The sequence below is a fragment of the Erinaceus europaeus genome, chromosome 23 (assembly GCF_950295315.1).
Source record: "Erinaceus europaeus chromosome 23, mEriEur2.1, whole genome shotgun sequence".
Lineage (NCBI taxonomy): Eukaryota > Metazoa > Chordata > Mammalia > Eulipotyphla > Erinaceidae > Erinaceus > Erinaceus europaeus.
In genome coordinates, this window is record NC_080184.1 from 11,722,893 (window position 1) to 11,735,284 (window position 12,392).

General features: G+C 50.8%; 1 protein-coding gene across 1 annotated transcript in view; it reads left to right on the forward strand.

Annotated features, from left to right (window-relative positions):
- Positions 1-1,447: 1,447 nt before the first annotated feature.
- Positions 1,448-12,392, forward strand: part of LOC103116154 (complement C3) — a 49,717-nt gene continuing 38,772 nt past the window's right edge. Inside the window, exons 1-12 of the mRNA XM_016189552.2 lie at positions 1,448-1,573; positions 1,677-1,884; positions 5,778-5,952; positions 6,096-6,166; positions 6,261-6,349; positions 6,457-6,539; positions 6,901-6,988; positions 8,338-8,440; positions 8,554-8,674; positions 9,243-9,358; positions 10,096-10,236; positions 10,325-10,534. Coding sequence (XP_016045038.1) covers positions 1,503-1,573; positions 1,677-1,884; positions 5,778-5,952; positions 6,096-6,166; positions 6,261-6,349; positions 6,457-6,539; positions 6,901-6,988; positions 8,338-8,440; positions 8,554-8,674; positions 9,243-9,358; positions 10,096-10,236; positions 10,325-10,534 — 1,476 coding nt within the window. The 5' untranslated portion in view covers positions 1,448-1,502. The remainder of the gene's footprint in view (positions 1,574-1,676; positions 1,885-5,777; positions 5,953-6,095; positions 6,167-6,260; positions 6,350-6,456; positions 6,540-6,900; positions 6,989-8,337; positions 8,441-8,553; positions 8,675-9,242; positions 9,359-10,095; positions 10,237-10,324; positions 10,535-12,392) is intronic.

A 12,392-nucleotide genomic window follows, 5' to 3' on the forward strand; every position in this document is an offset into this window, starting at 1 on the left:
AAGGTAAAATAAGTAAATATTTTTAAAAATTTAAAAATTAATAAAAAAAATTTTAATTTAGTGGTCCGGGATGTGGCACAGTGGATAAAGCATTGGATTCTCAGCCATGAGGTCCTGAGTTCAATCCCCGGCAGCACATGTATCAGAGTGATGTCTGGTTCTTTCTCTCTCTACCTGTCTTTCTCATGAATAAATAAATAAATAAATTATAAAAAAAATTAATTTAAAAAATTTACTTATTGGCTAGAGATAGAGATCACTTGAGAGGGAAAGGGGGAAAAGAGAAAGAGACAGAGACACTTGGCAGTCCTGATTCACTACTCATGAAGATTTCTATCTTACTGGTGGAGACTGGGAGCTTGAACCCAGGTCTTTGAGCATTGTAACTTGTCTACCACCACCCAGCCCCGAAAGTCACTTTTTAAGTTATCTCTCTCTCTTTCTCTCGCTCGCTCTCTCTCTCCCTCAAAGATTGATTTCTTAATGAAAGGGAGAGGAAGAGAGAGACAAAAAGAAAGCAAGAGGAAAGAAAGAAGCAGAGGACCCCTCTGGCATCTGTGAGGTCGGAGATTGAACTCGGGACCTCATACTTGAGAGTCACCTCCCCAGCCGAGACGTGCAGTTCCGCATCCTCCCAGCAGGTGGCGCACCTGGTAGAGCGTGTGTGGTGCCACACACAAGGACCTGGGCTCAAACCTCCAGCCACCGTGCCAAGGGGAAGTTTCATGAGCAGTGGATCACGGTTGCAGTATCTCTTCCATATGTCTCTCTGTCTCTCTCCCTCTCCCCCTCCCTTTCGCTCTGTCTCTCCCCCTCTCCCTCTCTCCCTTTTTTCTCTCCCTCTCCTCTCCTTTTTCCTCTCTCTCTTCCCCCTCTCCCCCCTCCCTCTCTCTCTCCCTCTCCCTCTATCTCTCTTTCTCTCTCTCCCTCTCTCTGCATCTCCCTCCCTTCTCTCCTCCTCTCTCCCCCTCTCTCTTTCTCTCTCCCCCTCTCTTCCTCTCTCCCCCTCTCTCTTTCTTTCTCCCCCCTCTCTCTGCATCTCCCTCCCTCTCTCTCTCCCACTCTCCCCTTCTATCTAGAGGAAATGAAAAAAATGACCACTAGGAATGATGGAGTCATGCAAAAAACAAGCCCCAGTGATAACTCTAACATGTCTCAGAGCCAAGTCCCGTCCACATGACCTGTCCACCTTGCTGATGAAGGGGGGGGGGGGCTGTAGGCATCCCCTGTCATGCTGGTCCTCCCAGGGGACAAGGGGGGAGGACTGGATGCTTCTCCATGGCACTAGACTCTTACTCATTCTTGCGGGGGGCTGGGGGGTGTGCTGACTGGACAGAAGGGGTGACCCAGCCCTCCCCCCACTCTGGATTTATGGGAAATCCCTCCCCATGGCTGCTTAAATATTAGCTTAGCCTGGACGGGTCAAGATAAACAGATCCGAGGACAAACAGACAGCTGTGGTTCCCTACCTTCCTAAGGACACACACCACCTGCCCACAGCCATGGATGTACCCTGGCTGCTGGGGGTTCTTCTGCTCCTCTTAGGGTCCCCCCCGGTCCATGCTGAGCCACTGTGAGTCTGATGGGATGGGGGGGGACTGGCTAGGGAGCTGCCTCTGCAGGACCTCCTGCCCTGCTCCCCCTCCCAACACACACATCTATTTGTCTGCTGAAAGGTACCTCCTGGTCACCCCTCGAGTCATAAGAGTGGGGAGTCCCACAGTCATCCACCTGCAGGCTGAGTCTGACTCTAGAGAACCCCTCACGCGGCCCCTGGAGGTGAACTTCACCATGTGGGACTATCCCCTGAAGAAGACGGTGCTGGGAAGTGGCCAGTTTCTCCTGGTGCCAGGAAATAACTATATGGATCAGAAGGCGGTGATGGTGAGTGTCCTCCCAAGAGGGATGGAAAGGAGGGTTCCCCAGGGAGGCTGTGGGTCAGCCCAAGACTGGAGATGGGGCAGGCTCTGGGGAAGAGATGTGGGGTCTGGTGAAACCCACTCACTGCTGCCCTGAAGCTCTGTCCAATCAGAAATCCAAAGGTTGGGCTGGGGAGACAGTATCATGATTCTGCAAAAGACTTTCATGCCTGATATGACAGAGGTCCCGGGTTCAATCCCCAGCACCACCGGGAGCCAGAGATGAGCAGAGCTCTCAGAAAGAAAAATGAGAAGGAGGAAGAGGAGAGTGAGGAAGAGGAAGGGAAGGAGGAGGGGGAAAGGGAAGAGGAAGATAAAGAAGATAAGGAGGGGCCAGGCGGTGGTGTACCTGGTCAAGCACACATTCTACAGTATTCAAGGACTCAGGTTCAAGCCCCTGGTTGCTCACCTGCAGAGAGAGAGCTTCATGAGTGGCGAAGCAGGGCTGGAGGTCTCTCTGACTCTCTTCTCTATGCTCCTTCCCCTCTCAGCTTCTCTCTGTCTCTATCCAATAATAAATTAATATAATTTCAAAAGAAGAAAGAAAGAAAGAAAGAAAGAAAGAAAGAAAGAAAGAAAGAAAGAAAGAAGAGAAAGTGCAAGGACCAGGTTCAAGCCCCTGGTCCCCATCTGCAGGGGGGAAGCTTTCCAAGTGGTGAAGCAGGGCTGCATGTGTCTCTCTGTCTCCCTCTCTCTCTCCTGCTCTCTCTCTCTCTCTCTCTCTCTCTCTCTCTCTCTCTCTCGGTTTCTGACTATCTCTATCCAATAAATAAATATAATTTTAAAAAATTAGGGGGTGGGAATTGTATGGAAATGTACCCCTCTTATCCTATAGTCTTGTCAATATTTCCATTTTGTAAATAAAAATTTAAAAATAAAACATACATTTTAAAGAAGAGGAGGAGGAAGAGGAAGAAGAGAAGGAGAAAGAAATTCATGGTTGGGAGTCAGGTGATACTGCAGCGGGTTAACTGCACATGGCACAAAGCCAAGGACTGGTGTAAGGATCCCGGTTCGAGCCCTCAGCTCCCCGCCTGCAGGGGAGTCACTTCACAGGCAGTGAAGCAGGTCTGCAGGTGTCTTTCTCTCCCCCTCTTTGTCTTCCCCTCCTATCTCCATTTCTCTCTGCCCTACCTAGCAACAATGACATCAATAACAACAACAATAATAACTACAACAACAATAAAAAACAAGGTGCATTGTTATGTGGAAAATTGAGAAATGTTATGTACAAACTATTGTGTTTACTGTCAAATGTAAAATATTAATCTCCCAATAAATAAATATAAAAAACAAGGGCAACAAAAGGGGAAATAATTAATTAATTAATTAATTTAAAAAGAAAGAAATTCAGGTTTAATTTGGCAGGTGGCTCAGACATACCTTACCATGCTTAATTAAGATCCTGGAAAAAAAAAAAAAAAAGATCCTGGGTTTGAGCCAGGCAGCCCCCATGGAGGGTGGGCAGGGCTGTGGGGTCTCTCCTCTCTCAGCACCATGCACAGCACCCAGGGAGCCCATGGAGGGTGGGCAGGGCTGTGGGGTCTCTCCTCTCTCAGCACCATGCACAGCACCCAGGGAGCCCATGGAGGGTGGGCAGGGCTGTGGGGTCTCTCCTCTCTCAGCACCATGCACAGCACCCAGGGAGCCCATGGAGGGTGGGCAGGGCTGTGGGGTCTCTCCTCTCTCAGCACCAGGCACAGCACCCAGGGAGCCCATGGAGGGTGGGCAGGACTGTGGGGGTCTCTCTCAGCACCAGGCACAGCACCCAGGGAGCCCCATGGAGGGTGGGCAGGGCTGTGGGGTCTCTCCTCTCTCAGCACCAGGCACAGCACCCAGGGAGCCCCATGGAGGGTGGGCAGGGCTGTGGGGTCTCTCCTCTCTCAGCACCATGCACAGCACCCAGGGAGCCCATGGAGGGTGGGCAGGGTTGTGGGATCTCTCCTCTTTCAGCACCATGGACAGCACCCAGGGAGCCCATGGAGGGTGGGCAGGGCTGTGGGGTCTCTCCTCTCTCAGCACCATGCACAGCACCCAGGGAGCCCATGGAGGGTGGGCAGGGCTGTGGGGTCTCTCCTCTCTCAGCACCAGTCACAGCACCCAGGGGGCCCCATGGAGGGCTTTCTGTTGCTCTGCCTTTCTGTCTCTATTTTTGCAAAACAAGATAAAAGGATTAAGCTGCGGTGACGCAGCAGGTTAAGCGCACGTGGGGCAAAGCGTAAGGACCAGGGTAGGGATCCCCGTTCGAGCCCCCGGCTCCCCACCTGCAGGGGAGGCGCTTCACAGGCGGTGAAGCAGGTCTGCAGGTGTCTGTCTTTCTCTCCTCCTCTCTTTCTTCCCCTCCTCTCTCCATTTTCTCTCTGTCCTATCCAACAACAACAACATCAATAACCACAATGCTAAACAACAATGGCAACAAAAGGGAAAATAAATAAATAAATATTAGAAAATAAATTAAAATTCTTTTTTTAAAAAAGGTTTAAGCCAAGATCCAGGGTGGAAGAAAGAAGATCAAAAGAACTTAGCCTCCCTCCTCCTCCTCCTCCTCCTCCTCCTCCCCCTCCTCCCCCTCCTCCTCCCCCTCCTCCTCCTCCTCCTCCTCCTCCTCCCCCTCCTTCTCCTCCAGTTCGTCACACAGGACCTGCATGTCTGACATCCCAGGTCTGACTTCCTGCTTTGCATGTGTCTGCTCTCTGCTCTTTTTTCCCCCCACATAAAAATCAATAAATGAGGCGTTCGAAAGTCCAAAGTCCCCTGACACTGCCCCAGGAAGGGCAGTGATCAGTTCTGGGGAAGCTGCTGGCCAAATTCTAAAGGGCGCCCTCTGCTGGTAGCTGGGAAGTGGAGCATGGCCCGATGGATCTGCCATCCTCTGGCTGTTCTTATCACAGGAGCCATCTTGCTCCCCAAAGACAGAGTCAGGGAATCCTCACTCAGTCATTCTCTGAGCCAAGCGTTAGTTTAGCTGCTTTTCACGCAAAACGACTGGGTTCAGTCCCTAGCACTGCCTATCATGGGGTAGTGTGGATAGATAGATGGGAGGTGATAGATATTAGATAGATGATAGATAGATAGATAGATAGATAGATAGGAAGATAGATAAATATGAAGATAGATAGATAGGAAAATAGATAAATAGGAAGATAGATAGATAGGAAGATAGATAAATAGGAAGATAGATAAATAGTAAGATAGATAGATAAGAAGATAGGTAGATAGATAGATAGATAAATAGGAAGATAGATAGATAGATAGACAGATTGATTGATTGATATATGACAGTTGATAGAGATATAGAGAGTGTTGAGATAGTTATATAGATAAGTGGATAAGACAAATGGATGTTGGATAGAGAGAGGAGCCAAGCAGTAGCACAGCGGGTTAAGTGCACAGGGCTTGAAGCACAAGGACCTGAGAAAGAATCCTGGTTCAAGCCCCCGGCTCCCCACCTGCAGGGGAGTCGCTTCCCAGGCGGTGAAGCAGGTCTGCAGGTGTCTGTCTTTCTCCCCCTCTCTGTCTTCCCCTCCTCTCTCCATTTCTCTCTGTCCTATCCAACAACAAACGACATCAACAATAACAATAATAACCACACAAGGTTACAACAACAAAGGCAACAAAAGGGGGAAAATGGCCTCCAGGAGCAATGGATTCATGGTGCAGGCACTGAGCCACAGCAATAACCCTGGAGGCAAAAAAGAAAAAAGATATAAAAAACCTTTTTAACAAAGGCCAAAAACGAGAGAGAGAGAGAGAGAGAGAGAGGTGAGTGAGATAAGATAGGTGATAAAATAAAACCCAAGGCCTTGCCTCCAGATATGCCCCCCATGGAACCTAAGGAGTTTGAACCTCTCTCCCCAGATTCCTGACAACCTGGTGTACCCCCCTAAACCTGGGCAGCAGTACGTCATCATAGAGGTCACCCAGCCACGCCCCACGGTCTTGCCTTCCATGGAGAAGTTGATCCTCGTGGCCCCTCACGTGGGCTATATCTACATCCAGACAGACAAGCCTATATACACCCCTGACCACATGGGTACAAGTCACGCCCCAGCTCCCAAGGTCACCCCTGTACCACCCAAGATCCCAATGAAGACATGCCTCCTCCCCAATAATACCAAGTCTCTCTTCCTCCTCCTCCTCCTCCTCCTCCTTTCCCTCCTCCTCCACTTCGTCCAGTTCATTACCGAGTGTTCACAGTGAACCACAAGATGGACCCTGTTATCCATCCCTTCACCCTAGACATCAAGGTAACCTCTCCCAACGGGAAGCTGGATCTAGGACTTTGGGAGTGGTGCAGACTACAGGTACCAGAGTGCAAACCCCCTTCTCTTCTCCCCTCAGAATCCAGAAGGGATCGCTGTGCTTAGCAAAGATCTTCTGGCCCAAGGTGGCCTCTTTGTCAGCAGTTTCCACCTCCCTGAGCTCATCAGGTGGTCTTTGGAGGATCCCCTTGCCAGGGATGGGGTGGGGGGGGAGGATGAAAGCTCTCTTCTCCCTCCATCTCCTCCACACTGCCCCCTAATTCTCTGCATCTCAGTCTGGGGACCTGGAGCATCGAAGCCAGCTACCAAGTTGCACCCAAGCAGAAGTTCAAGGCAAGCTTTGAAGTGAAGGAATATGGTGAGAAGGGATGGGGGCAAGAAGAGATGGAGGGAGAGGTCTAGAAGGGGGAGACAAGAGGGCTTTTGGTACACTTGCCAGATGTAAAGGCTGTTGTTGGGGCTGGGTCCTGGAGAACTTAGCTGGGTATTCAACCTGGAGAGCAGAGCAGGATATGGGAGAGGGGAGCAAAGAGAGTGAAAATTAGGCAGGGGTAGATAGCATGATGGTTCTGCAAAGAGACTCTCATGCCTGATACTCCAAAGTCCCATGTTCAACCCCCCACACCACCACAAGCCAGAGCTGAGCAGTGCTCTGTTAAAAAAAAATTGAAACACAAAGAGAGTGACAATCTGAGGGTGTCTGTTATCACACCATCCAGTCCTCCCATCATTCGAGGTCGAGCTGAAACCCAACAAGACCTTCTTCTCATTCAGTGATGAGGCCTTGGGTGTGGACATCAAGGCCTGGTGAGTCTCCTGACCCTCCCCCCCCCAACCCAGCTAGAGGACCAGAGGATGCTGAAAGGGGAGAGGGAGAGGGAGAGGGAGAGGGAGAGGGAGAGGGAGAGGGGGAGAGAGAGAGAGAGAGAGAGAGAGAGAGAGAAAGTCATTTCTATAGCTCTTAGGGTAGGGTAACGTCACTGTTACTCATGAGACTTTTTTCTTTTTTTACTAATGAGAGAGACATACAGAAAGAGAATGAGTTGAGTGCTGTCCATGGTGCTGAGAGAGGAGAGACACCACACACACACACACACAGCCCTGCCTCACCCTCCATGGGGCTCCCTGGGCGCTTGTCCATAGTGCTGAGAGAGGAGAGACCCCCACAGTCCTGCCTCACCCTCCATGGGGCTCTCTGTGTGCTGTCCATGGTGCTGAGAGAGGAGAGACCCCACAGCCCTGCCCACCCTCCATGGGGCTCCCTGGGTGCTGTGCATGGTGCTGAGAGAGGAGAGACCCCACAGCCCTGCCCACCCTCCATGGGCTCCCTGGGTGCTGTGCATGGTGCTGAGAGAGGAGAGACCCCACAGTCCTGCCCACCCTCCATGGGGCTCCCTGGGTGCTGTGCATGGTGCTGAGAGAGGAGAGACCCCACAGTCCTGCCCACCCTCCATGGGCTCCCTGGGTGCTGTGCTTGGTGCTGAGAGAGGAGAGACCCCACAGTCCTGCCCACCCTCCATGGGCTCCCTGGGTGTTGTGCATGGTGCTGAGAGAGGAGAGATCCCACAGCCCTGCCCGCCCTCCATGGGGCTCCCTGGGTGCTGTCCATGGTGCTGAGAGAGGAGAGACCCCCCAAAGCTCTACCCCACCATCATGACATTTCCCCCCCCCCCCAGTGAACAATCTCCTCTCCACCCCCTTGTTGTGCTGAGATTTGAACCCAGGGCTTCCTGCATGATAAAGTGTATAACCTGCCAAGTGAACAGTCTTCCAGCTGCAAAAGTTCTACTTTCCCTGGCATTACAAGAAGCATCCTCACAGACCTCTGACTTCAAAGGTCACTTGGTGACTACCCATGGGGGTGTCCAGACAGGTCTGTGAGGTGACACAGACCACACCTGCTTTGTTCTCCTGAAGGATTCACAGAGTTGTGTAAACCATGTGTGTGTGTGTGTGTGTGTGTGTGTGTGTGTGTGTGTGTGTGTGTGTGTGTGTGTGTGTGTGTTTGGTGAGGGGGGGCATCTCTGCCTGCCTCTTTCCCAAGTCTTGCATTCATTCCGGTGATGGTACAGATCACTCCTACATCCTCCAGATTGTTGTGGGGGTTCAGAATCAGTGGGAAGGGGGCTGCTCTGTTCCATTTCTCCTCTCTCCAGGTATATATTCAACAAGCCTGTGGATGGACACGCTCTGGCCATTTTTGGGGTGAAGCTGGATGCCAACCGGATGTCCATCCAGAGTTCTCTACAGAGAGTGGAGGTGACTGACCCCTGAGTCCTCTTTCTTGCCCCACCCTCAATCTCCTTGGGCCCCTCTCCTTTGCTCCCATAAAAAAAACCTCTCTCCTCTGTTTCCCCCCACCCTGAGAGCAGGTCTCTGAAGGTCTAGGCCATGTCGTTCTCCAGAAAGACACCCTAATGACCCTCTTTCAAGGCCCAGAAGAGAACTTTATTGGAGCTACCATATTTCTCAATGTCACCGTGTTCTCCACAGGTGCCATCTTGCCCCTCATCCTCCACTGGCCCAGGTTCTGGACTGACATCAGGGGGTGACCTAGGCAACTAAGAGCCACTTCCCAGCCTCAGTTTCCCCATCTGAGAAGTGACAAGAGCTGGGGAGGTGCTGAGATGATGTCACCACCCCTATCAGCCCTCCAGTAGCCCCACTACTCCCCCACCTGGGGACCCCAGTATGATGAATAGACCTCACACCCTCCATGGGGCTCCCTGGGTGCTATCCATGGTGCTGAGAGAGGAGAGACCCCACAGCCCTGCCCGCCCTCTGTGGCATTCCCTGGGAGCTGTGCAGGGTGCTGAGAGAGGAGAGACCCCACAGCCCTGCCCACCCTCCATGGGGGTCTCCCTGGGTGTTCTCCATGGTGCTGAGAGAGGAGAGACCCCACAGCCCTGCCCACCCTCCATGGGGGTCTCCCTGGGTGTTCTCCATGGTGCTGAGAGAGGAGAGACCCCACAGCCTTGCCCACTCTCCATGGGGCTCCCTGGGTGTTGTCCATGGTGCTGAGAGAGGAGAGAACCCCACTACCACCCCAATGTCTCTCCAGCCGGCGAGGTGGTCCAGGCTGAGACCTCAGGGGTGAAGATCTTGCGGAGTCCGTACAAGATCAAGTTCATCAGGACACCCCAGTATTTCAAGCCAGGGATGCCTTTCCACTTCCGGGTCAGAATCTCCGGGTTTGGTTCACCCAAGAGTTCAGCCTCCCTCTCCCCAAAACAGGCTTGGTGCCAGCACAACCCCACCATTGCGAGTGGTCATGTTTTGACTAAGAGTAAGAGACAGAGAGAGATAGACAGAGCCACCACTCATGAAACTTCCTTCCCTGCAGATGGGGACTGGGGACTTGAACTTGTGGTTCCTTGCACACAATAATCTGTGTGTGTGCTCTATGAGGTAAGCCTCAAGAAGTGTATCTTACTGGGTGGAGGGTAGATAGCACAATGGTTATGCAAACAGACTTTCCTGCCTGAGGCTCCAAAGTCCAAGGTTCAAGCCCCTGCACCACCATAAGCCAGAGCTGAACAGTGCTCTGGTTTAAAAAAAATAAGTTTACCTTATAATCTTTTTTAATTAACTGCTTTATTTATTCTTAATTTTGATAATACAGAGAGGAATTGAGGTATGGAGAGGGAGATAGACAGAGACACCTGCATCATGAAGCTCACCACCCTAGCACAACAATCACCCAACCTACCACATAGGGTTGTGGACTGTAAAACTAGTATGAAGACTAGTGTGAACGGTGCCCCCTGGGGCTGTGCAGTGTGTAACATGCCCAACTATCCATGGCGTTCCTCTCCAGATCCCATGCCCCAATTTCCACACCTCTGGCCAGTTCTCCCCCTCCCCCAGATTCTCCCATGCTGTGGACTTCCTCCCACCCAAAACTCCACCCCTAGGTCTTTGTCTCAAATCCTGATGGGTCCCCAGCCTCCGGAGTCCCCGTGCGCTGTCAAAACCAGAGAGTATACACCTCGCCCAGTGGGGTAGCCACACTGAGCATCAACACAGAAGCAAAGATGATGGAGCTGCCCATCCTGGTACCCAACTGATGGGTAGGGGTGACAGGGTCGGGGAGAGGTCAAGGGAGCCAGGAGATGTGTTTAGGGTTTGTTTGGCCTCTCTCAGGTGGAAACAGACCAGTCTTTTGAGAAGGGTGAACCGGCGTCAGCGGAGATGGTGGCATGGCCCTACTCCACTCAGGGTGGATCTGGAAACTATCTACACATTGAAGTGAAGACACTGAACACAGAGGTTGGCAATAATATTCAGCTAAGCCTCAACACAAAACATGAGGATCCCGCCACTAAGGACAAGATCTCTCACTTCACCATCCTGGTGAGGAACTGGGGCCAGGGTTTGAGCCAAGAGATCCTTTCCCTGGATCCTGCTGAATGTTCCCTTGGAGGGTGGGAGCGGGCAGAAGGAAATGGTCCACAGTTTGGCATTTGTATTATCTCTTTTTCGTGTGTGTGTGTGTGTGTGTGTGTGTGTGTGTGTGTTGCATTCTTTCTTTTTTTTTTTCAACATTTCTATTTATTTATTGTTAGATAGAGACAGAGAGAAACTGAGAGGGGAGGGGAAGACAGAGAAGAGGAGAGAGACAGAGAGACACCTGCAGCCCTGCTTCACCACTTATGAAGCTTTCTCCCTGCAGGTGGGATCCAGAGGTCTTGAACCCGGATCCTTGCACACTGTAATGTGAGCACTTAACCAGGTGTGCTACCTGCTGGCCATTTTGATTTCTTTCAGAATTTTCTGATTTATGTTTTATTTTTGGAAGATTTATTTATTTGATAGGACAGAGAGAAGTCGAGAGAGGAGAGAGAGAGAAAGAGAATTAGAGCACAGCTCAGCTCTGGCTTCTGGAGATGCTGGGGACTGAAACTGGAATGTCAGAACCTCAGACATAAAAGTCTTTTGCAGAGGGAGTCCGGCAGTAGCGCAGCAGATGAATGGATGGATGGATGGAGTTGTGGATAGGCAGATGGATAGAAAGAAGGATAAGGGGAGTCAGGAGTTAGCGCAGCATGTTAGGCGCACGTGGCGTAAAGCGCAAGGACCGGCCTAAGGATCCCAGTTCCAGCCCCCGGCTCCCCACCTGCAGGGGAATCGCTTCACAGGCGGTGAAGCAGGTCTGCAGGTGTCTGTCTTTCTCTCCCCCTCTCTGTCTTCCCCTCCTCTCTCCATTTCTCTCTGTCCTACCCAACAACGATGACATCAATAAAACAAGGGCAACAAAAGGGAATAAATATTTAAAAAAAAAAAAAAAAAAGCTTTCGCAGAACCACTATGCTGCCTCCCCAGCCCCTTAACTATATTTCTAAGTATGTTGCATGAAGTCTCTGAGCCGATAGATATTTTGTTTATAGGAGTCATGTGTGTCTAACCATGTGGTAGTATGGTTACACTCTATGTGCTGATGTGTTTGGATTTGCTAAACACCAGGCTACCTATTAGTGACATAGAGATAGTCCTAGGGGGGTCAGGTGGTGGCACACCTGGTTGAGTGCACATGTTACGGTGCGCAAGGCCCCAGGTTCAAGCCCGTGGCCCCCACCTGCTGGGAGGAAACTTCACGAGTGGTGAAGCAGGGTTGCTAGTGTCTCTCTGTCTCTCTCCCTCTCTGTCTCCCCTTTCCTCTCGATTTCTGGCTGTCTCTATCCAATAAATAAGTAAAGATCATTAAAAAATAAATATTGGGGCCAGGTGATGGCACACCTGGTTTAAGTGCTCACATTACAGGGCTCCAAGTCCCAGGTTCAAGCCCCTGGTCCCCATGTGCAGGGGGAAAGCTTCACAAGTGGTGAATCAGGGCTGCAGGTGTCTCTCTGTCTCTCTCCCTCTCTGTCTCTCCCTTCTCTCTCAATTTCTCTCTGTTCATATTAAATAATAAGTAAATAGGGGCTGGGGAGACAGCATAGTGGTTATGCAAAAGGCTCTTGTGCCTGAGACTCTTAAGTCCCAGGTTCAATCCCCAGTACCGCCATAAGACAGAGCTAAGCAGTGTTCTGGTCTTTCTGTATCTCTCTCATTAAAATAAAAATTAAAATTATTTAAAAAATAAAATAAAAATAGATACATTTAAAAAATATTTTTAAAGAGATAGTTCTAGGCATAAGATATTTACATTTGATTACTGGCAAATGTTGGTCATTTCACACATACCAATCCTCCCCAGAAATGAAGAAATTTC